This window comes from Empidonax traillii, unplaced genomic scaffold (assembly GCF_003031625.1).
Source record: "Empidonax traillii isolate 1590-97213 ecotype Southwest subspecies unplaced genomic scaffold, ASM303162v1 scaffold8:size5222938, whole genome shotgun sequence".
Classification (NCBI taxonomy): Eukaryota; Metazoa; Chordata; class Aves; order Passeriformes; family Tyrannidae; genus Empidonax; species Empidonax traillii.
In genome coordinates, this window is record NW_020955201.1 from 2,926,940 (window position 1) to 2,954,938 (window position 27,999).

Below are 27,999 nucleotides of genomic sequence, written 5' to 3' on the forward strand. Positions count from 1 at the left end.
GAGTGCAGAGCTCCCTTTGCGACATTATCGCACGAATTACTTAAAACTGCTCCTCGGGGAGGTTTTCTAGCTTCACTATTAGCACAGGTGGACGTGTTGAGGACGAAGGAGTTCCACTAAGGAATTATTCTTTTAATTTTTTTTTTTTTTTTTAATCTTCATTCTGCACAGGAACGCCCGCCAGCAGCTGCTCTCCGACACGGAGAGCCTCAGGCTTCCCTACCTTAAACAAGCCAAAGGTTTTAAGCTGGCACGGTCCCCTTCCCGGCACCCCCACGGCCATCACGCGGGGCGGGCCGGGGCGCGCAGGGAGCGTGAGGACCGAAGGACCCGGACCCAAGACCCGCCAGGATCCGAGCCCGGCGCCACCCGCTCGGCGCCCGCCGGCACCGCCCCCCGGGGGCCGCCCCGCGCGCCCCCACCAGCGCCGCCGCCAATCAGCGAGCGGCACGAGCCGCCCTCGGACGGACAGCCGAGGAGGGGCCGGCAACGCCCCGCGCCCGGGCGGACGGTCCGATTGGCCGGTTCGCCGCCTGAACCGGCCAATAGGGGGATGCGATGCCGGGGCCCGCCTAGCCCGTGGGTGCGGTGGTTCCTGTTCCGCTCGGGCGGTTTGAACGGCCGTGAGGGCGGCAACGCGACCGCAGGTGAGCGGGGAGGGGGGCCGGGCCGGGGTCGCCCTGCCTTCTGCACGGCACCCACGTCCCTGCACAGGGGGACCGGTGCCGGTACTGCCGCCGCGCTTTCCTGCTCCGAGGCACCCGCGTTCGTGCCCGGCGGGGCCGGGGGCGGCACTGCCACCGCGCCTTCCTGCTCCACCGCACTGGTATTGCTGCCCGGCGGCTTTACCCACCGCCCGCGCCCCGGCCCGAGCTTCCCTAGGGGGCCGACAGGTCCCCCCTGCTCCCGGGTGGTTGGGCCGGTGGCCTTAGAGGCCCTGTAAAAGCAAAGCAAAGAGAGGGAACATTTCATGCTCGCAGTCCGATCGTGCTCCCCGCTGCCAGAGCGCCGTGTCCCTGTTGTTCCGGCTGCCATGGCAGCGGCGGTCGCGGGACTGCAGGCGGCTGCAGAGGGGCTCCGGGGAGAAGTTAAAAGCGTGAGCAGCGCTGCTTTGGAGGGGGGTGCAGCTAAGGGGAAAGGGTATATCCTGCCTCTACCAGCAGGTGGTATAGTTCTGTCCCTAGTGGTGTCCCCAAGGTTCAATATTGGACCCAGGGTTGTTCAACTTATTCACCCATGACTTCGATGAAGGGGCAGATGCCTCCTCAGCAAGTTCACTGATGACACAAAGCTGGGAGTGGCCAATACCCCAGAGGGCTGTGCAGCCCTTCAGAAGGACCTCGACAGGTTGGAGAGATGGGCAGAAAAGAACTATCTGAAATTCAACAAGGATAAGGGCAGGTCCTGCACCTGGGAAGGAATAATCCCCTGCACCAGCACAGGATAGGGGCCAACCTGCTGGAAAGCAGCTCTGTGGAGAAGAATGTGGGGGTCCTGGTGGACAGCAAGCTGTCCATGAGCCAACAGTGAGGCCTTATGACCAGGAAGGCCAGTGGTATCCTGGGGTGCATTAGGAAGAGCAGTGTCAGCAAGTCGAGGGAGCTGATTCTACCCCTCTATTCAGCCCTGGTAAGGCCTCACCTGGAGTGCAGTGTCCAGTTCTGGGCTCCTCAGGACCTAAGAGACATAGAATTCCTGGAGTAGGTCCAGCAGAGGGCTACAAAGATGATGAGAGGAACTGAAGCATTTCTCTTGCGAGGAAGGGCTGAGGGAACTGGGCCTATTGAGCCTGGAGAAGAGATGACTGAGAGACCTCATCAATGTCTATAAGCATCTGAAGGGAAGGTGCCAAGAGAATGGATCCAGGCTCTTCTTGATGGTGCTGAGCAATAGGACAAGAAGCAATGGGGAGAAACTGATGCACAAGAAGTTTTACCTGAATATGAGGAAGAACTTTTTTACTGTGCAGGTGACCACATGCTGGAACAGATGCCCAGAGTGGCTTTGGAGTTCCCCTCACTGGGGATATTCCAGAACCATCTGGATGCAATTCTCTGCCATGTTCTCTAGGATGATCCTGCTTGAGCAGGAAGGTTGGACCAGGTGCCCTACTGTGGTCCCTTCCAACCTTATGCATCCTGTGATTCTCTTTCCTAGGTGTTGAGTCCTCTGATCTGCATGAAACATTAAATTATTTGGAAGCATCACCTTTAGTTAAAAACAAAGCCAGAATTGCAGAAACCTGAGCACAGCTTAATTAGTTCAAAATTGAGAAGGAGAGCAACCATGGTGAGTCAGACCAAAATCTTTATAGTTGCATCTAGTTTCTTAAAAGTGGCAATCTTAGCATTGGAGTTGTATGCATATGGAAGGAGCTACTGCTGTTAGCAGGAATCTTTCTTTAATGAAGTCGGAAGTATATTTTGACAGATGCTTGGGTAAGATTAGAAGAACATGGTAAGTGTGAGGATGTTCCTCTTACTTGTGTCTCACAGTATAATATTTGCAGCTTAGCAAATCAGCCTTTTGACCCAGAGATGGTGTCTTAGTATCCCTTGATTTCTCTTCTAGAAACTTGTCTGGTATTTTGAAGGGTTTAGTGCTTATTCACTGAGATTAAAGCAGACAACTTATTCTTAGGCCAGCTTGCTGAGCAGGGATCTTCTTCTGGAGCTGTGGAAAAAAAAGAAAGTGAAAGCAAAGTCAGGTGATGTGAGAGAAATACAGAGATGCAGCTCTCCACTGTACAGAGAGAATTCATATGGCCAGAGCTCAATTAGAGGTAAAGCTTGCCTGTACTCTGGGGGACAAAAAAACCCAGTTTTTTAAAAGGCATCAGTAGTAAAAAGCAGTCCAGAAATAACGTGAGCCTATTACAGGATGAAGATTGTCACCTCACAAACAAGGCTATAGACAAGGAAGAGATGTTTAATGATTTCTTTGCTTCATTGTTCAACACTGATGCAGTCATTAGTCACAGCCAGCATGAGAAGAAGGTCCTGCTAGGCAAACATAATTTCCTTTTATGATAAGGTAACCCACCTGTTTGATCAAGGGAAGCCAGCTGATGTAGTCTTTTTTTGATTTCAGTAAAGCTTTTGATACTGCCTCTCACAGTATCCTTCGGGACAAAATGTCAAGGACACAGGTGGATAAACATGTTGTGTGATGGGTCAGCAACTGATGACCTGGCACTGGTGGAGTTCCACAGGCTCCATTTTAGGCCCTGTGCTCTTCAACATCTTCATAAATGACTTGGAGACAGCACTGGAAGGGATGCTAAGCAAGTGTATTGAAAATACCAAATTGGGTGGAGCTGTTGATTTTTTTCAAAGACAGAGAGGCCAGCTGGGACAGGGCAACCCTGGATGTACAGACAGATGTGGAAATAAGAGGCTGGAGAGCAACCCCACGGAAAGGGACCTGGGGGTCCTGGTTGATGGCAAGTTGAATCTGAGTCAGCAGTGCCCTGGCAGCAGGAGGGTCAACTGTGTCCTGGGGGGCATCAGGCAAAGCAACACCAGCCGGTTGAGGGAGGGGATTGTCCTGCTTTGCTCTGCACTGGGGTGGCCTCGCCTTGAATATTGTGGGCAGTTTTGGGCACTGCAACATAAGAAAGATATTGAGCTATTATGGAGCATCCAAAGAAGGGCAACAAAGATGGGAAGGCATATGAAGAGTGGCTGAGGTCACTTGGGGTATTCAGCCTGGAGAAGAGGAGACTGAAGGGAGACCTCATTGCAGTCTACACTTTCCTCATGAGGGCAAGAAGAGGGGCAGGCAGTGATCTCTCTGATCAGTAACAGGAACCAAGGGAATGGCATGCATCTGTGTCAAGGGAGGTTCAGGTTGGATATCAAGGACAAGTTCATCTCCATAGGGTGGTTGGTCACTGGAACAGGCTCCCCAGGGAAGTGGTCACAGCACCACGCCTGACAGACTTCAAGAAGTGTTTCGACAATGTTCCAGGCACATGGTATGGTTATGGGTGCAGGGCCAGGATGTGGACTTGATCCCTGTGGGTCCTTTCCAGCTCAGGATATGCTATGATTGTAGCATGACGTAGCAATGATGTGTCTGTAAACACAGGGTTAAAATAATTGTATTTCTCTTAATTTATCCTAGTAATGCAACCTGTTGTTTTGTCTGGAATTTTAGGTGCACTAGGATTTTCACTGAAATGCTGCACTAATCAAAATGCAGACTCTAGGCTCAAACATTAACAGTAAACCAGGCAAAACATAGAAATGTGAGGAAAGCTCAAACTCTAAGCATTAAACTGTTAGTGGAATCTAAAGCTGCGTTCAAGTCAGCAAAGGCAGTCAGGTGGAGACCAGCTGGACAAACATAGTGGGGGGCTAGTTTGTGGTTATAAAGAAGAGAGATGGGGAAGAGGAGGCAAACATACTGAACTTGTGACAGCAAATGACTTTTTGTATAAGACAATGTCAAACAGGTAAGTTTCAGTTAACAGATTTGAGGGGAAGGGTGGTCTGGAGGGGAGAGGTAGCATTGCTTATGATGAAGGAAGGAACCTTTTGAGTTTTAGAAGATCATGGAGTAGTTTCAGTGATAGGTAGAGAACCAGATTCACTAGATTGTGTGTAAGGGACATGGTCTTAGAAAACTGAAAACAGAAATCAGGAGAATGTCTGATGTTGTTGAACAAAGTTTTCAGGAAAAAACTTTCTCTTCCACTTCTTTGGACTTGTCTTCACGTGGAACTCTTGTCTTCACGTGGAACTCTTGTCTTCACGTGGAACTCTTGTCTTCACGTGGAACTCTTGTCTTCACGTGGAACTCTTGTCTTCACGTGGAACTCTTGTCTTCACGTGGAACTCCGTTTGCCCTCCCGTGTCTCAGAAAAATCAACAGTTCAGTTCTTTTGAAGTGGACTGAGAAGGGAAGATATCAGTATTTATAATTTCTAACTGCAAATACACATCTAGTTCCTGTAAGTGCTAGATAGTTGGTCCTTTGTGATCCTCCCTAATGCATGCACACCCCTCCATAATTGGATGCATCTGTGGCTTTTAGAATAATTAGGATCCACAATTCGAGAAGCTGTCTATGTGGGAAAGGATGTGAAGTTGCAGCTGATTTTTTAAGATTACTGAGGAGGTATTTTTTGGTATTGAAAGAATTTAACAGCTAAAGAAGCTATTTTATTATGTAGAGAGGCCGAAACAAAGGTACAGATAAGGTAATTTGTGTGTGGGAGAGGAAAGAAGAAAATTATCGGAGCAGGAGGCAATGAAAACAGAAGAGGTGAGGAAGCTAGTATTTATTCTCATCTACACACCATTATACAGCAATAAAAAATATATAGTAAACCTTCACTAGACTTCCTATTTTGTACTTAAAATACATGGTTGATATTCTAGGGCTCAGCAGGAAGGGGGAGATTGTAATAATGTCTTCTGAACTTTGGGCAGTAGGAAACCAGCATTTGAAATTGTCTTTATATAATTTTTAAAATGTCTATCATCAGCACAGAAATAAGCTTGCCATTCTGAAAAGTGTAGATATCCGTGGCAGAGAGAGCTTTTGTGGTGCAGGAAGAATCAGTATCTAGAATAGTTCAAAGAGCAAAAAGGTAATTAATTGCCATCTGTATTCCTATAGACAGAGCTGTAATGTTAATGTGGGGGATTTGATATTTTGAGAAAAGATGATAATGTTGAAGTGAGATATTCCTGTCAATTTAATGACTGTGTAACTAGCAATTTAAAAATTATATTTCTGTCAGAAAACACATCTGTTTAAAAGACAACTAAGAATATTATAATTGACAGTGGTAAAGGTCTCTCTTAAAATAAATTTTCCTTCCAAGTTGTTTGCTACATTACATGAGCAGTCAGTTCTTGTGGTTATTTATAGTGGTGTCCTTACTCTCTTCTGACAACTCTGTGTTCAATGTGTCTTCCATGTGCATCAGGCAATTTGATCACTGTGCTATTTGTTCATTAGCAAATTCACCTTTCTTTATACTCCATTTGTACTCATTTTCTAATTTCTTTTATCTTCCTCCCCATGTACTTTACAGTCCTTTTCCCCCTTATTCTATTGAGTCTTATCACAAGAGCTTCAGTTCTTCACTCAAGGACCTCTTTGTGGCTGTAGTAGATGAAAAGATACATATATCTTTCACAAAGTCTTCAAGTTTTCTTATCAGTTCTACAACATTGCCTACTTCCCAAATGTTCAAAGAAAGCCTCAGTGTCCTGCTTAGAAATTGCTGGAATGATTACTTGAACCTAAGGCATTACTTGTCCTTCTGTATCTGTTCTTCCTGGGCCCATAAGGCAGAGGGATCAAAAAAGTGGCAGTAGGCTGATGTTGACCATTCAGCTTCAGTGTACTGAGCGGAGCATTTAGGGCATCGTCTGATCTTGGGCTGTGGTTGAGGTTGTTCACTGGATAGGAGAGTGTAGCTTAGGCATTCCTATGTTGTAGGAATTTTGTACTGGAAGAAGCTGATAAGTTTGAAAACAGTACAGTGTGAATTAGAATGAGGGATTGACACAGAAGTGTATCTGAAACTGTAACAACTGACATTGTTGCTTTGGGGTCTTTCCTTTTTTGTTTTGTTTATAAGTCAGTGGAAGTATTTCCATGATTTTGAGTATGGTCTGGATCAGGCAGTTTCCTACCTAGCATTGTGTAATGAGACTAGGCAATCAGTTTAGCCCACAGAGTGGGTATTGATGCAGTTTCTACAGAAGAATCTCCATTTCTGTGGAAAATGTTGGTGAATATATGTTTTTATACTGAAATTGAAAAATGAAGTTCAGCTTCTACTGTTTTATAGACTAACTTTATGCAGAATGTCATCAGATGAGGAGAAAAGCACAAGCCCAGTTTTACCAAAAGACTCTGTTCCGGACAGTTCTCTTTCTTCAGATCTTCAGGTAGGAAAGAGGCAATATTATTTGATTCACATTTTATTTGACAAAGGATAATTATGAGGAAATCTAACTAAACATGCATCTTTATGTTTTACCTATACAGGAAAATAATTAAAACATTAGGAAAAATAAACAAATTAGACCCCACAAAAATGTGATGCTAAAATATCTTCAGTTGGTTCCCCTTTTGTGCATTTCACAAGAAATTCATTTTATGTGGAAAATCTTATCTAAACTTGAGGTTGGTAGCTGCAAGTAAAACAGTACAGTTTTCTTACTTTTTTTTTTTTTTTCTGGTGTTATTTTGTATTTGTTCTTAAGTCTTTTGAAGAAACCGGAATCTGACACAGTAGGATAGAAAGCTGTTATTTTTGAGGGATGAAGCAAAAGTTTAATTTAGGTTTTTCTCGAGAGGATGCAAAGATACTGGATAAAGTCTTTGTTCTCTTCTTTTGAAAGCAGCAGATTTTCATCCTATAATAATTGGTTATTCCTGTGTAAGTTGTGGATGATGTTTTTTCAACCTTTGGTAGAATTCAATCCAAAACAGGATAGTTTTGACAAAAACAGGGTTTGTTATTTGCCCTGTAGAAGTGCATCTCTACATTTGTCACTTGGTGGAATGAGCATGTACAGCAAAAACACTGTTAAATTAAGCTGGTTTTTTTCTTTCTTTTTTTTTCCATATGGATTGACTTGTACTTTTTAAAATGCCTGTTCAGAGGCAATTCATTTCTGCAATTCTTATACTTCTCTATTTTTGGTCAAGTCTCATAGATAAGTTTTCTTAATCTTTGTTTAGCAATAGTAATACATCTGCATTTGCAATGCTTTTTGTGGTAAGAAAATAGGATAAAAGCATAGTGCTACAAATTTTAAAGAACCAGAATTTTCTGTTATGATCTGGTTGATCATCAAGGAGGTGCTAAGGCTACCTTGTAGAGAATGATAAACTAATATTAATGAATGACTGTTTTGCTAATGAGAACATGTCTAACACAGAATAGAATAGTTCCAGTTGGAAGTGACCTACAATGATCCTTAGCCCAACTGCCTAAGCATTTCGTGGCTGACCAAAAGTTAAACCATGTTACTAAGGGCATTGTCCAAATGCCCCTTAAACAGTGACAGGCTCAGAACATTGACCACCTCTCTAGGAAGCCTGTTCCAGTGTTTGACTACTTTTTCAGAGTAAAGAAATGCTTCCTAATGTCCAGTCTGATCATCCCCTATGCAACTTTGAGCCATTCCCACACATCCTATCACTGGATCCCAGGCAGAAGAGATGGGCACCTCCCTCCCCACTTGTCCTGCTCAGGAAGCTATAGAGAGCAATGAGGTTGCCCCTCAGCCTTCTTTTCTCCAGGTCCACAGTTCTTAGCTGCCTCTTGTAGGAGTTTATTACTGTTGAAAAACAACACTGGCATCACAGCTGATCAATAGGAATGGTGACAGGGAAGTATTCTACTCTCTTTAGATAACTCTGAAAGGTCTATTTTGTTTAGTTTGGTTTGAGTCTTTTTGGCAGTTTTGCTTTTAAATAGAGACAAGATTATTACCTTTTTGCTATAAGAAGAATCCACCGGTTTTCTAGAATTTCCATTTACTTATAATAGGGTTCCACCAACCTTCAGGCCCTAGAACTATGAACCTCTACTTTTACACAACAACAAATTTTTTTGGTAGTTGACAAAACAGCTTTAAAGTTTTGTTTAAAGGAGAACCAAGCTAGTAAGTAAAAAAAATATATATATTGTTAATTTTATTACAGTTCTATTGGAAATTAATTGGTCAATATTGCATTCCAGTTGCAGCATCCTTGTTATGGAGTATTTAAGATTGAGGTGATGCACTTAATCGCTCAATGTTTCCATACATATTCTTGCTGCAGTCTCCAGGATTATTTTTTTTATGTCTAAGTTTCTGGTTACAGTTGGGATACTTTGTTTTCTTTGATATTTGCCTTTTAACTTCATTTTAACAGTGTTGTAATACTGTAACTTATAAACATTTATTTCCAGAGTTGTTACTGGATAGTATCTATTGACACTTTCTGTTGGCATGTAAGGGCGTGTATTCCCAAGCGGTGGATTCTTTGAGTTTTAATAAGAGTGTTAGAACTTGAAAGAAAATTCCTGCCATAATTTGATATGTGTATTTTGAGTGCTAGGAATGCCTGTAGTAGGACAGATTATGTGCTAATGATTAAATTTGGTGAATCAAAATGAGCCAACAACTTGCACCTGACATTTTATCTACTGTGTCCCTTGAACTGGATAAGGTAATCATGGAAGCAGCAGGATCAGCTCTGACAAGTAACTTGTTTAGGGCAATTTGGTCACATGACCTCTTTGGAGAAGACAGAGGAGTGATCCAGTGTCTTCTGCACAATCATTTAATTCAGATTAGCTAAGGTAAAGATTTTTTTATTCTGCATAAATTTTGCTGCAGGGAGTTTTTTATAGATCCGTGTAGTTCCTGGTTGAACAACTAATCTGAAGTTGTCTGTTTTCTTCTTTTGACACCTGATAAAATCTAAACTGTATTCATTCAGAAATATATGGCTACAGAAAAATTGCAGCTGAGTATACCTTTTACATAGAATGTGACACTCTTGCTTATCAAAAAAAATACATTATGTATTTGTTTGTAATTATATAGCTTCATAGACGTTTATTTTGGCTTTAATTTTAACATCATAGTTTAGAAGATAGGAAATGGACATTTAGATCGAAACTAGAATTCAGCTGAAATGTACAAAACTGAGCTTCTTAAATTCTCTAATTAGTTAAAACCCACACAAATGTAAGGGTTACACATAGTTTTAAAGTATTATCCTTTCCAGTTATTAGATTCAAAAACATATTGCACGTAATTGTTACCTTTCATTGATTGTTTTCACTCTGACTTTCCCCAGCTTGAAGAAGAAATTAATTTTTCAATTCACACTTGATTTCTGAGGTTTGACCTCATGGGGATACTAATCAGAATTAGTATGATAGTACTAAGTAAAGAAAAAATAACTGATAATGGTCTGGTTTAGTATTTTCCAACTGGCATTGTTTTCCAAATCTTTAAGTAGCGGCTTTGATTGGTTTCAGCATGTAACTTCTACTGGAACTTTTTTAATGAAGTACTGGATTAAGATGTAATATAGTTTACAGTTTTACAATGAGCACTTAATACTTTTATTCTGAAAATCTGTTTAATTAGGAGATTTTAAAAAAATGTTAATTGGCTTACTTTGGTGCATAGTCTAATGCCACATACCAGTTATATTAGATTGTAACTTCTTAATAGGAGGGTTTCTGTAATAATTATATATGCACATTCCCTATACAATTTTAAAAATGCATAATACAAGGTGAGAATAATTATATCTACTCAGAGCAAAATAGTGGTTTATCAAATTTCTTTCAATGATTTGCTTTACAAGAAGTTGTAATGGTACAGAATGTAAAGTGTGATTGTGTTCAGTAACATCTTTGTCATGGTTATAAAAATACATGTTTTTCTTTGCAGCAGTAGGAGTGATTAGAAATAATATAGGGTGATTAATAGCTTACATGATTTGAAACTGGATTTTTTTTCTACTTCTTGTTTGTATTTAAAATTCCTGTTTAGTATCCAGTTCTGGCATCTGGCAAAGTCTTTCTGTGTAACTATTATGGTGCATCTAGTTGTAATCAGAATGGATGTGAATATGAAACAAGAAGAAGTTAAATTGTTACAATCATCGTAGGAAAGCAAAAGTTCACTTTTGCAACTTTAAGGGAGATCCTCTTAATTTTTTACCTCTCAAAAATTATAGAAAGTAATTTCCACTCCTTTCATATACCTCAGCTTTAGAAATGTAATTGTAGTTTTATAATTATTTGTCATCATGTTGCAACAGGACGAATATGAAGAGCCACTTCATTATACTGTAGTGACTCCAAAGTTTGCACAGGATTTATCAAAGTGGACAGAACCTGCCTCAGAACTGAGACCAGCTGACAGATCTGCAAGGGCAACAAATGATGCCAGTCACAGTAAGACTCCAGGTAGTATGCCCAAACCCCTATGTGTTCTCATAAGGAACAATGATACAACCTTTCTGACTTGGGTTTTTCAATAGCTTCAGTTTAAAAAATATATATAGCATATATATAGTACATTTGCACTTTTGCAAGTTTGCTTTTCTGCTTAGTTTTTCACGTTTGCAATTTTTTTTCCCCTTCTTCTGTGATGATATTGAGACCAACAGCGGTCTCTATTTCAGGAACCTTAGGTATACATGGTATACATGGTATCTTCCCTAAAAGCTTCCAGCCAAATAAGGAGAGTAATTGGAATAAACATGCTGTACTATGCAATTCAATGTCCAAATGCTTTTAAGCTTCAAAACATAAATCTTAATTTCCTGTTCTTGTTACCAGTTTAGTTGATTAAATTTGAAAATTACTAAGACTGGAGCAGCAAATTGTTTGTTGTAGAGATATGTAATGATGACTCATACTCGAACAGTGGAAAAATTCCTTCTATTTGGGCTTCCAGTCCGCAGTATGGATCCATTACGCTTCTGAGAACATTTTAGAAAATTGCTACTCTCAGTTTGGGCCACTAATAGCATGTTGTGTAAGAACATCTGTCAGAGCTTATTTACTTTATAAAAGCAGAACAGGTCAGATACTAGAGCAACACAGAAAAAAATCCAAAGGTAGTATTTGGATAACAGGCATCTGGATAAACAGGTAATTTCATTACCTCTACTGTAACAAGAATACAGTCTAGATATTTGTTGGAGTAAATGCATGTGGAAATTATTTAATAAGGTAGATTTCTATACTTTTCATATCCAGATGATTCATTTCCTTGATACCTTAGCACACTGTAACATGCAATGCTGTGGAAGGAATAGTGGTGACAGAAGGAGTGCATTAGAAATAAGAAATAAATTTATATATGTACAACTAGAAAATTATGGCAATGCTGGAAAGCCAAGATAAGTTGCATCAAATGATAATATAAACATGTAACAGATGCGGTAAATGAGAAAAATGAAAGCTGAGTTAGGATAATCTGTACATAGGGAGGACTAAGAGGAGGGGAGTGATGGACTTGTAATATTATGATCTCAGACTATGACAATTGTCAGTCTATTTTACTATCCTGTTTTTATTGGTTACATTTTGTTCTGTTTTGTTTTGGTTTTGTTTGTTTGGAAGTATCTTGCAAACTGTGCTGTATAAGTTGGATATCTTTGCAATCTAACCAAATAGTAAAAGTTTAAAAATCAAAACAAACCTTCATGCACTTCACATCACAACTGAAGGAAAAACATAGTGACATGCAGGAATGGGAACAAGTGGTGAAGGACAGAACTTGGAATATTTAACAGTGGTAATGTCAGATAATTTATATTGTCAAATGCCAGCCAGATTTTCCATCATAGAAATTAGATGCATTTCTGACATGTCCCTCATTTTAGAGATTCTAACAAGCAATGAGTATTCAAATTCTGCCATTAACTAAGCAATAGTTCTCTCATTTATGTAAGAAAGAAGGACAAAAATCTGAAGCCCAATCTTAATATGCTGTGTGATGAGGAACAATCTGGTTTTGGTCATCTATTTATTGATATTGGGTAGGACATTTAGTCTGTATAAACAATGTGCTAGATGAGACTTCTTCAGCTCAAGCTGATTTTAATTTTATGATGTCTGGTTATGTATTAGCTTGACAGAAGCATCAAAAAACAGTTATAACTGCCTCTGCATCATGATTCTTCTTTATTTCCTGCTTGTTTTGGAGCGTGAGTGTAGTAGCTGTGTGGTGAGAAGTTATGAGCCAGACAGCTCTTCCGACTTTCTTTGCACAGGAGACCAGACAGCAACAGTAACTGCAAAAGAGTATCAACCATCAGGCTCTACCTTGAATAAATTAGAAACATACATTTCCAATGTCCACTGAAGATACTGCTTTTTGGCAAACAGATAAGCTTATCTCTTCAAGCTTGTACCAAAATATCGTATTCGTCCACTAAGAAACCAGTTGTACAGACATTTGTTTTCAGAAGTGAACACTAAAATGTTGGAGGTTTCCTTTCAGTTTATGAAGAAAAGGAGAGTATTCTTTTGAAGTTTATTAATGACAGGAAGCTGCTAATCCCTCTTGTTTCCAATTTTTTTTATTCAGTTGTCAACTCAAATAGCAAATTTTCTATCAGAAATAACTAGAGACAAAACAATACTTTATTTCTTCAGTTTACTTGAATATTAAGTTCTTTATTCTTAGCTCAAACACATGTCTATTAGCTTTTGGACATGGATTAACCTTTATTGCAGTGGTAGTTAGCCACAGCACCTGAAAGTGAAGGCTTATTGTTTAAGGCATTATGTAAATTCACAGTAGATATTTCTTTTCTCAAATAGTCTAAACTCTAGTTAGACAAACAAATTTAAGACTTTAGGGAAAATGGATGCAGGTAAATATCAACATGGAAATATAGCCACAGGCTGCTTTGTGAATGCTCCAAGTAACACCACCGAGTTCAGGAGTTTACAGTCTCATTAAGGAAAAAGGCAAAAGATTTTAGATTTTTGACCTGAGATGTTAATAGTCAAGAAGCCTTTACTTAGAGATGTTGGTTCTGGCAATAGTGTATTTTTAGTTCTTGCTGTGATCGTCCTTTTTAAAATTAAATGACATTAAGATACTGGTTTTTAGGGTAGCAGTACATTTTGCCTAATGTTGAAATAGAATTGTGGGTTTTTAAATATCCTTGTGTCTTAGAAATATGTATTTGAATTGGGCAGTGTCTCATGTGAGGGAAGGAGCTTTCTGATGCCATAAATATCTTTTTTCTTTGTTATCAATGCCTGACTTCTGACTTCCATCCAAAATGTGGGCCAGTTAGCCTTTCCAGAGTGTCATCCTTATTCTCTGTTTCATTTTTAGTCTTAACATCAGTGAGGCAGAGTTTTGAGGCCAATATGGAACAAGGTATTCTTTCAGAAGCGACTTCTTCACAAGGGTCCACACATGGTCCAAGAGAAGTCAGTGAAACCATAATGACTGAATTAACTTTACAAGATGAAAAGCTCAATCAAATAGAAAATATACTTGATCTCTGGACTGGCAGTCTTAAGGTATTTATTTTGTACGGAATTATAGATATCACAGATATAACTGTGTTGTAGAATAAGTGAGTGCCTAAAAAGTTGCAGTGTGATTGCACTGGCGAATGGTGTTTTTCTTTTTTGTTGATAGTGTATATTGCATATAAAGAGTAGAATATCTTATTTCAAAAACTTTGGAACACCTGTCTCTATTAGAGGTGTTCAGATATTATTCAGTAGTTCATTGTGTCTGGTAATATTTATAGCTATAAATATCCTGTGTAATGAAGGCGTCACTGTAAATGTTCATTTCTCCTAAATTGCTAAGTGTTTTAAGATTAAAATATTAGGAAGGAGGGAATAGTTTAACTGACTGCATTACTGTCATCTTTTTAACTTTTCAGACAAACATTCTGACAGAATTGAGAAATTGGAAACTTAGTTTGATTCAACATCACAAGCTTCAAATGAAACAAGAAAAAGAGAAATATGCTGCACATGTGAAACAACTGTGCAATGAGATGGAAAACCTGAAGGAGTTACTACATACTTATGAAATTTCTATTGCTAGGAAAGATGAGGTAGTAATTCAGTTTCACATTTTAACAGTTCCTCTCTGTTTAAAAATATCCACACTGAATTTTTTGGTACATCTGTTTGAACAAAATTTTTCTTGAGGCAGAACGTCATGTATTTAGACTGTATGGTAGAAAACCAATCATTGTTGCTAATAGGGTCATCCACACTAGCAATGAAAACTCAACACTTTGTGTGTACATACTTTGCATTGTTTACTTCTTAAATCTAGGGTCTACTCTTGTTCCTTCTTTATTTCATGAAGATCACACAGGCTTGGATGAGTCTATTAGCTCTTACACTTCAAAAGCCTCTAGTTTTTCAATTATTAGATTGGTTTTCTTGAATTTCAAATGCATAGCAGTCTCCGAAGTGTTAAAGGATCTCTGTTTTAGGATTCTTAGAAATTTGTACATATTCTTAAGATTGTACATTTGGGGTCTGTGATTTACACTTTCCTGCTGTCAACAATGTAAACAACTTCAATATTAACTAGTTTTGTGGAAATGAATATGAAATCTTGGCAGTCTTGCAATCACATAACATAATTAAATCCTCTTATTGCTACCATGAATTTCTAACCTTGTTCTTGGGAACACTTAATGAAGTTTGGGTTTTAATTCCTATTCACCTTTTTTTAAAAAAACATACATTGCAGGAATTAAAATATGGATGAAGATCATATTCTGTGTCCCTTTGGAAAACAGTCTAATCTTACAGACCAAACAAATATAAATGTTGTAACAATACAAGAACATTGTAATACAGTTTAACTAGTGCATCTGTGCATACTTATTTCAGCATATATCATTCAGACTTCTAATTCTGTTGGTTATCGTTGTATGTCACTCATATTTAATGTGACATAATTCCCAAGGATACTTTGAAAGCTGTATGTCTTTTCTGTTACCAAAGACATTTTTCTTTGGCCGTTTTTATAGTTCTGTTTCTAAAAAAATGGTATGAATAGAAAATTACTATTGCTACCACCTGAATAGAAGGTTGAAGTGCTTCCATGCTTCCATGTATCACACCATGACTATCAAAACTCCTGTATTAGGACATGGACTTAACCCAAAATCATAAGCCTCACAAATTAAGAGTACTGTAGATTCCTGTTTTCACATTGTAAATCTCACAAATGCTTTTATTGGCAAAAACGTACTGATTAATGAAAATGGATTTAGGCTAAGACTTCTAGTGTGTATCAGCATGCGTGCAGCATCGAAAGTTGATGTTTTATGTTAGTATATGACACTTTTTCAACAAAATTAATTAATTGCATAGATTCATTTAATTTGCTTTCTGTTTTCTCATTGATTTGTTGCCAATTTATGCAAGTGTACTTCTAATTTTAGATCATTTCATTGTTACTTAGGTAGCTGAGACTGTTCAGGCATTCTGAAACTGAGAAGTTAGCTTTATTTAAGCAGAGAAAAGTAGCTTATACAGGGTTAACATACAGTATGATAAAGATCTCATTCTTAAAATTTATCTTTAAATTATTTAAAATGTATCAAATTGACTTTTATTTGGTTTTATTTTGACATTTTGAACACCTTAAAGAAACTAAGTTTTTTCTTGGCAGTATTTCATGAAACATTCTGAAGATGGATTGAAACAGTTTGTATGAATTTCTATCCTGAAACAAAATAGTTCTTAGCAACTACTTAGCTAGTTTATTTTGGTCGTACAGTTGAATGAGCTTTCTGCAAATAAGTTGTTTCTTTACACTTCAGTTAAGTAATCACTGAAACGAACTTCTAATATAAATGTTTCTGATTTATCAAAATTGTCTTTGAAATAAAAAATGCTTCTGAAATTATGCTACAGTAATGTTTAATTATTAGAAAGTAGCTCAGAAACCTGCAGATGTAGGAGAAAATAACAATTCAATTGAACTTTTCCTAAAACTACACAGTGAAAGTGCTGCAGTCTGAGTGTTGAAGCCATTGGAATTTTACTACTGATTTCAGTTTCCTACTTCATTAGAGTAAGGGGAAGATTCAGTAGAAAGCATCTGTTACAAGCAAGTGCTTTAAGTGAAAAATAACTGAAGCATAAAGTGCATTCTATTTGAATAGATCATGGCTGTGTTGAAATAGTGTTAACAAATATTTTTTCAGGTAATTACTAACTTGACCCAAGCAATAGAAAAGGAAAAGGAGAGAGTAGAGTTGATGAGAAAGTTTACGCTGTGGCGGATTCAGCATGTTAAAGCAAGTCAAGAGGTATGTGCACAAAATAAAAATGCAACACAAAAGGGTCAGAGCTGCTGCAGTTCCTGTTACAGTTTGAAGAAATAATGGTGTTTCTATTGTGATGTGTTTAACAATGTCAAACAACAGTTTGAAAACACCAATTTTACAAAGAAACTGCTGTCAGAATGCTCTCTTGAATGGGAAAAAAACCAAGCCATTTTTTGATGACTACTTTGAAACAGAGTAGAATAATAGAATTGTTTTAAAGGAATTTTTAAACTATCCTGAAGTCTAAATTCATTTAAAAGATACGTGTTTCATGCTAGTCATCTGCGATCTTGGAGACTTTTTTGATTTTTATATGATTTCTGTAGTAAATCCAAATGTGCCACATACCCACTAAATAGCTTCACACATGCGTGTTTGTGCCATATATGTGAGGTTATTGCTTGAGTGTCATTAAACAAGTAAAACCAGTGTTTTGTGTAACTTAGGGGTTAACAAATACACATTATAGTGGGGACAGTAATGCTCCATGACATGTGCCGGAAGAATAACATGGAGCTTTGCTGATGCTGTTTGAATGCTGCTTTGCTGCAGGACCTTTTACTCAGCTGAGGTGTTCCTACTGTGGTCTATGTAAATAAATTAATAATAAATTGTAATAAATTATAAAACAATCATCCACACTTAAATTTTTAGCAAACCTCAACTTCCACACAATGTGGTTATGTTTGTTTCCTAAGGAATATGCAAATAGAATAGCAGACAAACAATTTCGGACAACTTTGATGAAGAAAGTGTGGGCAGCGTGGCGCTCTCTTAGTGAAGAAAAGTGGAAAGATAAAGTAGCAAGAGCTTGTCAGTTGAGGGCAGAAGATGTCTGTGTTCAACTCACCAATGATTATGAAGCCAAAATTGCAGAGGTGAATTCAAATTTTTTTTCATTCTTTTGCTCCTTTGCTCCCAATTCCCATCCCTCCAAAGTACCTCTTTCTCAGCAAACTTGACAAACGTAAGGATTTTCTAGCAGAACAGACCTCCCAGCTATACAAGAACATCTGAGTGGATATAAGATCTGTTATGTTTTTAGACGTGACTTTTTCCCTGCATCTGCTATAAAATGTTGCTGATCTGCATGCACAGATGAAATACATTGGATTTTCCTGAAATGAGATGAATCTGTTTGCCCACCAATAGGAATGCCATTTGTTTTCTAACAGCATCCTGGTAATATTGGCTATGCATTATGAGGTTTTAATGAAGAAGAGCATTATTATTCTGAATGACCTTGATGAGTACAGTATTTTTTCTATAATAGCTATTCTGCTAAAGGATGAAATTGACCTTCAATGTGCCAATTAACTTTGTTAAAGAATTTTCAGAGCTTAAGGTCAAGTTGTCAACCTGTGCATGGTAAGTAAACAGTTTTAAAATATAAGTTTTAAGAGCATTGTATTTCAACAAGAAATTAAACCTAGAACTTTAGAAACAGGCTTACCGAATGTGACTTACCAGCACAAAAGTAAGTAGTGAATTACAAAAGGAACTTGATTTGTTCTTTTCTCAGCATTTTTAGTTTTTTACAGTATCTAAAGAATGGTGATGACAGTTCACCCAATGCTTAAATAATTGTCTGAGAGCACTTACTCTTCTTTTGAGTGAACCCATGTTCCTGCAGAACTCTATGTTATGCCAGATGCCTAACTTGTAGAAGACGAAAGCTTGCAAGATACATTTCTGCTTAGTTGGTTAGGTAGGGTCTGACAGTCTTCTTGTCCTTGACATGCTCTAGCACTAATATTGTGCTGTAGTACAAAGAAATTGTACTACAATTGTACTACTAGCTGTTTATCTCTGGTGAACCAGAGATTGTGAACTTCAAGTACGTATCTTTGTAAATATAGTAAGTGACTTTTAAAGCAAATTGATTATTATGTTTGTAGTTTGCATTCAGAAGTCCAAGAGAAGTGTTTCCTTATTCTGTTTTGTAGCTAACTGCTAATTTGGAACGGACAAAAGCTGAGATTCTGCGACTGCACAGTGAAAGGGATCAGTATGAAGACACCATGAAGAAAGCCTTTATGCGTGGTGTATGTGCTTTGAATCTGGAAGCAATGACCATGTTTCAGGGCAAGGACAGTAGACCAGATCCTGGTTAGTATGAACAGCAGCTCTAATCTGGTAGTGCATGTGCATTTTCATTGGGTTTGTTTGGGATTTTTTGTTTGTTTTTACAGAGTTCCTTTTTGCTTTTTTGTTTTAATTTGGTAACTTGTAGCAACACAAAGTTTATTAAGTTTCTATTGCTTTAGAAAGTCCTGTTGAATATACTGAGAAATCCTGACACTGAACTTTGCACTGCTATAGCTGAAAGGAAGAATGTGTTCTCTTCATCACACGTTGCTGGGAGAGTGATAATCTGCAGCTGAAGGCAGAACAAGAAGCCAAGGGTGGGAAACTTCTTAAAATACCAGGTTACAGGGGATTGAAGGGGAAATCCTGAAAATACCTTTATGCTCTGGAATCTCAGTGTGCAAGGAATCAACTTTTCCAGGCAGCTCTCCCTTCTTTCTTAGTCTTGCTTTTGAATGTAAAAAGGGCAAGCAAATCTCTCAGGTTTTGGATTTAGTTGTAATTCTGTGCCAGAACAGGAAACACCAGTCTAATTATATCAGCAGCATACCTGTAAAACCCATGCAGCTACACAGGAAAGAGCTGTGCACACTTACTTATGTAATGAAATCACCCCCTCAGAGACAGTCTGTAGCAGTGGGAACATGATTGTGCTGGTGCAGCAATCTATGTTAAAGAGAAAATAGCTATGCCAGTGGGAGAGTCATAGCTGCATGTGTGGCTCAACAGCCACCTGTACTGACAGCAGTGGTTAATGTCCTTTGACAAGTAGCTTCAGCTGGTAAATTTAACAATCTTATACAGAAGTTTCTGAAATACATTAGAGAAATTCTTCACCAAAAAATGTAGATATGAAGAGAAAATTAAAACCTGAAGAAGGTATAGGAGGATACTTACCTGAGGGGCTATCTAAGCCTGTTAAACATAAGTGATATTTGTGCAACTGCTTAGAAATTCATATAACACTAGCTAATATAGTAGCTGTGTGCTATAAAAACATAGGATCAGTATTTGGAGAGGGTCAAGAACAAAGGATTTTTTGAATATACTGAGTCTGGGAGTAAAATTATAGGGCATTTCCTAGACACCTTATTATTCACTGTGTTATTAATTAAAAACTACTCTGTATTGAAGCTTTAGCTTTTATTTGTTTGTTTACTGTTTTCAAAAAACATGCAACAGACAACATCACTAGTAATGATGGGTGGTGTGAAACAAAAGCACTGTGTCTGTAGTCCTGTAAAGAAGAAGGTAAGTAGGAAAGAAATGAAGAAAAATGAGTTCTAGAGCAGCCATGATCAACTCCTGAGTTTCATGGACCAAAGATGTGCCTTGATTTTTACTATGAAGCTGGAACTGATACTCTGCACCAGCACAATATGTAGAGATTTTGCTGTGTTGGATGTTATGGTACCCGTAACTAATTTTTTGTGTGTCCAGCATTATGCTTTTTAATCAGACTTCGTAACATCTGCCAGACTGTTGTCCTTGGTCCCAAGCAGTCCACCACCTCTCATACCACCTTCTCCCCTGCCACAGGCACACTGTATCTTTCTTGCTACTGCCAGATGGTGATTTTAATGAAATTAGTTACATAATTATTTATAAAGTTGTACACCTGTTGATTTCCAGTCTTCATCAGTTATAACAGAACTGTAATCAGGATATCAGGGACTTCAAATGTCAGAGTAGATGATTATTGTGAATTGTTCTAGTCTTGTAATCTCTGGACATCAAAACTTCCATGTGTTACAATCAGTCATAAATTTATATGAACACTGCAGTGCCACCTACTCTCATTGGAAATAAAAACAAAATTTCATCCCTTTACAGATTTATGATTAGGTTAATATAATGTATGTTTAATATACATACAATATACAGATAACACACACATCCTGTACATTGTAACGTAGGTTATTAATAGTGTGCAAGTATTGCAACCTTAATGGGTCTATAACATTTAGTGTCAGTGTTGATGGTGTAAAAGTTATCTCACACATTTTCTGACCTTTTTTTGTTAGTAGTATTATATTAAGATTATTTTTAACTTCTTTATTTAAAGGAACATTGAAATAACAGGAACTCATGACTTTTTGCTTATAAAAACCGTAACACTTTTTTAAAATAACATAGATCAGATCTGATTGTTCTTTAACTGTGCATTGGTCCTGTCTATGCTTAAGCTTAATGTGTGTGTTCATACATAGATATGTCCAAAATGCATATTCTGACATTCTTTCACTCTTGAAATCTATCAACAGTGCACTGACTTGACGCACCTTCCTTTTATTTTTCCTGCTTACTTCAAAGAATAGTAGAAAACCAAACACCACTACTACCACATGGTGTCACTCTAGTCCCTGGAATGAGCAAAGTTCCACTGTCCTGGAACTCCTGCTAGCATCAGCTGCTTCAAAAATAGGAGAGTAAATAAGAACACCTCTCTCTCCTTTCTTTAAGAAAGTTTGTATTCTAAAAGGAAAAGGCTGAAAAGGCTTGGAAAAGGTACTGGGCTTATGTCTGCAGATCTGGCATCCCCAGGATGTCTGCATTACAAGACAAAAGAATCCTGGATGGATTTTGCACAAGCTCAGGCTCACCCAGCCTAGCCTGCTGAGGGGACATGAGGGCTGTGGGGTGCCTGTAGATCATCCCAGCCCTACAGCCAGGATGTCTATATGTGGGGATAAGACACTGTGAGTGTGAGCTATGGGTTCTTGAAATTGCGCTGTTATCAGGAAAGTTAAAGTAGCATTTTATTTTACTACCAATAAGCCCCTTTAGAGATCTTGCACCCTCATGAAAGTCCAATATGACCTTTCTATGTTTTGCTGTTCTCCACCTAAACTGGATTTTGGCCCTTCACATAAGAGCAGCTCTTGCATGCTGGATTTAGTGTTGTCAAGCAGTATGAAAAATCTCAGTTCTTTGCACTAGAAATATGTGGCAAATGCCACAGAGATGTCGAGACATAACACAGAAACAAGCCCCTTGAAAAACATTTCCAAGCTCCTCGAAAGACAGGTAAAATACAGGAATGTTTGTTTGATATGTATATACCTATAAAGAACAGACTGATCCTTTTCATTAGATTATACAGAAATCCCAAAGAAATACTAACATTTTTACAGTAACTTATCTTCCCCTTTCTCCCCCCTTATGATTTGCTAGATTATCTGCTGATCCCATTACTTTGTGTTTCTAATAATAGATATAGGAAGTAGGAGAAATGATAATGGTACCACTGTTGCAGGAAGGCTACCTCCTTCACAGTATAATCCACCCTCACCACCACCTCCACCGGCAACTACTCTTCAGCTGGAAGGCATGGTAAGCGTGTTCCTGGAACAGAACTGTATTTGCTAGAAATGAAACTGAACTTCCTTGCTTGGAGCTTTTTTAAGAAAGTCAAAGTGTAAAAGGAAATCTGTAGGTGTGTTCAGATTGAACTGTAAAAGTGAAGTGACTGGAGCACAGCTGCCGTGACTTGTACTTTCATTAAGCTTTGTTTTTTATTTTAGTGATAATGCATTACACTAACGAAGACAAGGTCATTATAATAAGCAGAATTAGCTCTCCAAGGTTCTTTATGTAAAAAACCTATTTCTTCTTTAAAACACCTAAATATAATATACTCTGAAAAGAAGAAAAACTGGCTTGACTTAAGGCTTCTTTTTTAGGGGTCTAACACATATAGGCACAGAAGGAACTCAGTATATTGTCCTGTCATGTCAGTTTAGCAAGATCATTATCCAGTAGCTTGGTTGTTCTTGACCTGCCCTGGAGTCATCCTGAAAACATTGCCACTGTAAAACCAAATTATGCTGAAATGTAGGTTAAAAGATGTGTGTGCCTCTCTCCTGATTTATTGTTCTAATAGTGACAAATGCTATTCACACCATTTCTACGATTTTTAGACAAGTGATTTTAAATTAGCCAATAAACAGTAACTAAAAAGATAAAATACCTGCAAAGACATTAAAATTAGAAGGGTAATTAGAATAGTAAAAAAGCTGACTTTCTAAAGAGTAAAATTTTATTTTCTAGGAAGTTATACTCATTCTTTGTAAACTCTGGTTTTATTCACAGTTTTCTAGCCACTTTAGTCATGCAAGCACTTCTCAGACCAGGCTAGATTCTGATTCTCCAGTAATCATCACTAGCACAGCAACAGGATCTGGTGTGACATCAACTCAGAAACTGGTAACAAGCTAAAATTAACTTTTTTTTTTCTATTTTAAGACCTAGTTATAACAAATATTGGTTTGGATTTTGTCATTTCTGCATTTTTCAGAGCAACACAGGTATGTAGTTGAGGACACTGCTGAAGAGTTTAAATAGCTGTGTGAAGACACTAGCTTGCAAATGCTCATTAATGTTACATAAACCCATGTATGCTAAGAGCAGTTTTAAATTAATTTTGGAGGTGAGAAGGCAGAAGTGTAGCAAAATAAGGAACAGAAGAATGCATGTACACTTACATATAATGCAACTGGTGTTTGACTTGATACCCTTTTGTTATGGAAAGAGTATGCTTTGCTTCATTATCCTGCTGTTTGAAATGTTTTCTCATTCCATTTTCTGTACTAACTGCTCTCCTTTCTTTTCCCCATGCGACACAGTTTGCTATCAGCTGTCAGAGAGAGACGCAGCGTTATATGCGTGGAAGTTTTTTGTATCTGCTCTGTCCTTGCTAGACAGGCTTTCCACAGTGAAGTGCCTTCAGCTGTCATTTGAGTATGCAGTCAGTGAGCAAAACAAAGCTATCCATGCTGCTTGATTTTTGTCAAATTAGCCTTGCTCCCTCAGGACAGAAGTCACTTGCCTGAAATGCTATCTCATACTTAGCATGGAAAAAGATGGTTGCAACTAGGTGGAGCAAGTTGTCATATAAGTGGACTACCTGTTTAGGCACCTGGCAGATAAAACTAAGCAAAAATATTAGAGCACTGTAAATATTGTGTTCAGCATTTTTTACCAACTAGTATTTAATTTACTTATAGCCCATGGCAAAAGTGATAACATCTGCTCAACAGAAAGCAGGAAGAACAATCACTGCTCGTATCACAGGCAGAGCTGATATGGGACAAAAATCCAGAACTTCTGGGAGTTTAGCAGTGATGGGAGTTGCTCCACCCATGAGTTCAGTCATTGTTGAGAAACATCATCCAGTCACTCAGGTAAGTCAGAATTCTCCTTGTTACAGTATTCCTCTTACAATACATTTGGTAATAGTATAAAGAAAAATTATATTGTGAAGAGGTATTAGACAAAACTCAGAGTTGAGTCCTGTTTAAAATAGCAAACAGTACTTGCTGTCTTTGGGCTGGGAAGAAGGCTCTGCTGAGGAGACTGCCACTTTAATATATTTATCTTGTTTCTGTAGTAATTATTTCACGGGTATAGTAGTCTCGTTTCTCTTTCTTAGCCACCTCTTCCATAAGAAGTACTCAGTTGATCCAGCAAGGTTTGGTGTCCTCACCATACCACCACAGTTTAAAGACGAGTTATGGTACAGAGCAGGAGGAGTGACTGAAGCAGAGGTGGTAGAGGTATAGACTCACCTGACACGCTGAGCACAGCAAATGGCAAGGGGGAAAAAGTAAAACCCTTGTCCAGAGGCAATCAAATTAGTCAAGTCTGCTGCTTGTTGTATTTTTTTAACCTATTCCCTGTATTTATCCTGAAGGATAAATATTGCGTTCATAGAGTATATAGAAGCAATATACAAGAGCACTATACAAGTGACCCAAATGGCCTAGGCAATCACCACACATATAGACCAACCTGAGCAAAAAATGCTTTTACCTGGAGGTATAGGGAATGATTGAAGATAATTTTTGTTATATTTTAACCTCTAAAATAGGAACTGAGTTTTCTCTGTGTTATCTGAAAGTCCAGTTTCTTTTCAGTGATATAACCAGAGCAAGCAGAGCTACTTCATATCCCTTAATCTGGCTGGAGTTACTGGTAGCTGTGTGAGGGATGTTCTGCTTTCCCGCATTTCCTGCAGTGACTCAGAGCCCTATGGCAGGCTGCATGCAGCTTTCTAGAAATTGGCCTCCTAAGCAGAAATTCATAATTAAATTGTATGTCCTTAGGGGATTAGAGGCTCAGTGTGATAATTATTTCATTAAGAACAATTTCTGGGTTCAGAGTATGTGACTAGTGGGGCAAGTAATGTACCTAAATACTGTATCGAAAACTGATTTCTGAAAATGTAATAAATGTTGACAGCCCCACCTCAAGGTATATTCTGTGTACTCTTTCTGAAAATAAATGCCTAAGTGGAAGACAGATTGAAGTATTTCTCTTGAGTTAATCTGAGAAGGGAGAGATTGATTAAAAGTAGAATGACTACTGTTTATTACATGAAGGTGGCTAGTTTTTTGTGCAGAAAATTGATTGTTGATAAAATTGCAAAAATTTCCTGAAAATTTCAGAGACCTTTCAGAGACTTCCTCATAGCAAATAATAAGCTTCAAAAGGAAAACTGGCATGATTAAATTAGCACTACACAGAAAAATTCTAAACAGTTTGGTAAAAAAAAAAAAAAAGAACCAACCTTGAAATAAGATAGAGATGATAAAAGCTCACGATAGCTAGTTAGAAGTTTAGCACTTGGCATTCTAAAAACTGTATTACAGATAAGAAAGGAAAAAAATTACTCATTCTGTTAAAGTAACCCTTTTTTTTTCTATTTTGGTAAGTGTATTTCAATTTGCTGGATTGCAAATCTTTGTTTAAACTACAGCTCAGCTGGGGCTAATTTAATGGGATTTTTTTTGTACCATTAAGTGTTTTGATGTATCTGATTACTTTTCAGCAAACTGTATCGCAAGCCACTGCTGCCAAATATCCTCGAACTGTGCTCCATTCTTCTGGTTCTACTGCTGCGAGACCTGCAGGACAAGCTGGGCGAATGCTTCAGGGCCAGACCCATAGCAGTGTTCAGTCAATAAAAGTTGTTGACTGAGTGAATATCTTTATCACCAGTGGGGGTTTTTGTCAAGGTACCTCCTCCCAGTCTTTTCAGATTTGATGTAATAGGGCCTAAAAGACATATCATGTTTTTACCCTTTGCTAAAAAAAGGGTGTTTTTTTTTAATGTAAAAGTGCTTTTGTAGTAAACATCTGGAGGGGAAAAAAAACTTGAACTGTTGCTTTACCTCCAAACTACTTGAGAACTTATTTTATTAAGATATATCCTTTCTATTTAAGGAATCTTTTGCACACTTTTAAATAAAGGATACAACTTGATTTTTGTCTGAATCTCTTTGTTTAGTTCCAATGATACTAACATCTGTATTCAAAAGAAAATTAAATTTATTTTTGTTACAAATGCTTTTAGTTGCTTATGCAAGTAAGTATAGTTGATATGCACCTTAATTATATCCTACATCTTAGTGTACTTAGATGAAGAACAACAGGGTGGTATCCTTCACATACCAGGGTGCAGGTTGGGCCAGGTGAGGTACTGAGTCCAGCAAATTCTTAAACATTCTCATTTTCCAAGCTAATGTTGCAGAACTTGATGCATTGCATAATCTGAGGATTTACCACTCTGTTCTTCATATTCCTGTGATGCTTCACAGCCACGTCAAAAGAAGATGCACACAATAGGGCAGTTTGGTGTAAGATTTCACACAAAGATACAGATTATCTTTTTAGTACAAGCAGTAGGTTTCAGTCCAAAACCATGCAAATTATATGCAAACAGAAAAGAGGATTCAGTTCTTCCATTACATGATAAAAATATTGCTATGTTATTATAGAGAAGATACACATTTTACATAATTTTTCAGATATGCAATATATTAAATGAGAGAACCTTTAAATATGTTCAGCAAGACACTACCAAGTATTAACTTAAGATATGAACAGGTAAATAATTTTTAGATGTGTTAAGTATTAAATATCAAATGTTCTTTTTGGAGTATGTATACAGTGTGATAGAAAATTCTGTAGCCAGCACACGTGGGTTTAGACATGATATTTTTGTGTATTTTCACTATATAATTCAAATGCTGAAGAAGAATGACTTGTCATAATCCGAGGAAGACTTTATGAAAAGCTGAATCCCAAATGAGGTCAAGTGCCAGCCTATTTCTGGAAGTGTTGGTTTATTTATACAAATAATTTTTACTTATTTAATTTAATTTTTCAGGTAGAAAACATCTTACTTACATTTCACGTCGAACATAAAATAGCTTAAATTGCAGTATTGAATTAGGGCATCAATGTTAAGTGAGGTGTAGAAATTGCAAGGGGTGGCTCTTGCTTAGCAGTATAGTCATAAATTACCAGTCAGCCATTCACTCTTAAATTCCTTAATTGTTGTATAGCAAGCATTTGAGAAAGAAGTTACCTACATTTCAAGAGTGCAAGTTCTTCTAGCTTAGAAAAAGTTGTACAGCTCCAAAAAAGAAGGTTTTTTTTTTCCAGAAAAGATATTATTTGAAAGTCATTTTCCATCTGACATGTAATTCCACCATATATGCCATGTTTTACTGATGAACTCATGAAACCGCACATTTTCTGGAGTCCATGCCAGCACTAATTGAAGCTCTGATCTTCTCTGTAAAGTAAAAGAAAACACTTGCTTGGCATGCTCTGCTTCTTACAAGGTCAAACTAATCTAACTGAAGGGGGGCCAGTTACAATTCAACTATGTGTGCAAGACAAAGGAGGGAAGGAAAGTTTGCTCATTTTTGCCTTTCTTTAGAAATCTCAAGTCTCACTTAAACGCTTTCTCTCAAGCAGCCTAACCCTGCAGCAAGGGCAGAGTCCCAGAGAGGAAGAATGTCCTCCAGCCCTGCCACAGTCACACCATCCTAGCACCAGCGGAGATGTCGGCACCACACTGCAGTCTCCCGGAGGGCCGTGTAATGTGCTCTGTGTCAACTTACCAGCTAAAGGCTGAAATCCTGCTGCCACCAGATCTTCATATAGACGTTTGACAGGATTCTGATGAGCCAGCAGCATGCCGTGTAACCAGATGAGCAACATTCTGTTTCCATGTTCCTTGTAACTTTTTTTCCCTATGCAATACACAAAGTACTTTTTCAATATGCT

The 27,999-nt window shown here is 38.2% G+C and overlaps 2 protein-coding genes across 6 annotated transcripts in view; one reads left to right on the forward strand and one right to left on the reverse strand.

Moving 5' to 3' along the window:
• Positions 1-480: 480 nt before the first annotated feature.
• Positions 481-27,993, forward strand: POC5 (POC5 centriolar protein). 5 transcript variants are annotated; one of them, XM_027882933.1, is made up of 14 exons: positions 481-647; positions 2,158-2,289; positions 6,812-6,911; positions 10,804-10,951; positions 13,860-14,038; positions 14,413-14,589; positions 16,711-16,815; positions 17,532-17,711; positions 18,780-18,942; positions 22,136-22,254; positions 23,014-23,127; positions 23,928-24,104; positions 25,751-25,937; positions 27,688-27,993. In XM_027882933.1, exons 3-13 carry the CDS (start codon positions 6,828-6,830, stop codon positions 25,898-25,900), a joined length of 1,596 nt encoding a protein of 531 aa, XP_027738734.1. In that variant the 5' UTR covers positions 481-647; positions 2,158-2,289; positions 6,812-6,827; the 3' UTR covers positions 25,901-25,937; positions 27,688-27,993. The 5 variants fall into 5 exon arrangements, with proteins under 5 accessions (XP_027738734.1, XP_027738727.1, XP_027738752.1 ...); XM_027882926.1 differs by lacking the exon at positions 27,688-27,993 and having other exon boundaries at positions 25,751-26,016; XM_027882941.1 differs by lacking the exon at positions 27,688-27,993 and having other exon boundaries at positions 483-647; positions 13,905-14,038; positions 25,751-26,016.
• The window catches only part of ANKDD1B (ankyrin repeat and death domain containing 1B), a 28,945-nt gene continuing 27,035 nt past the window's right edge, over positions 26,090-27,999 (reverse strand). Inside the window, exons 14-15 of the mRNA XM_027882973.1 lie at positions 27,834-27,965; positions 26,090-27,502 (exon numbers count right to left, since the gene is read on the reverse strand). Coding sequence (XP_027738774.1) covers positions 27,444-27,502; positions 27,834-27,965 — 191 coding nt within the window. The 3' untranslated portion in view covers positions 26,090-27,443. The remainder of the gene's footprint in view (positions 27,503-27,833; positions 27,966-27,999) is intronic.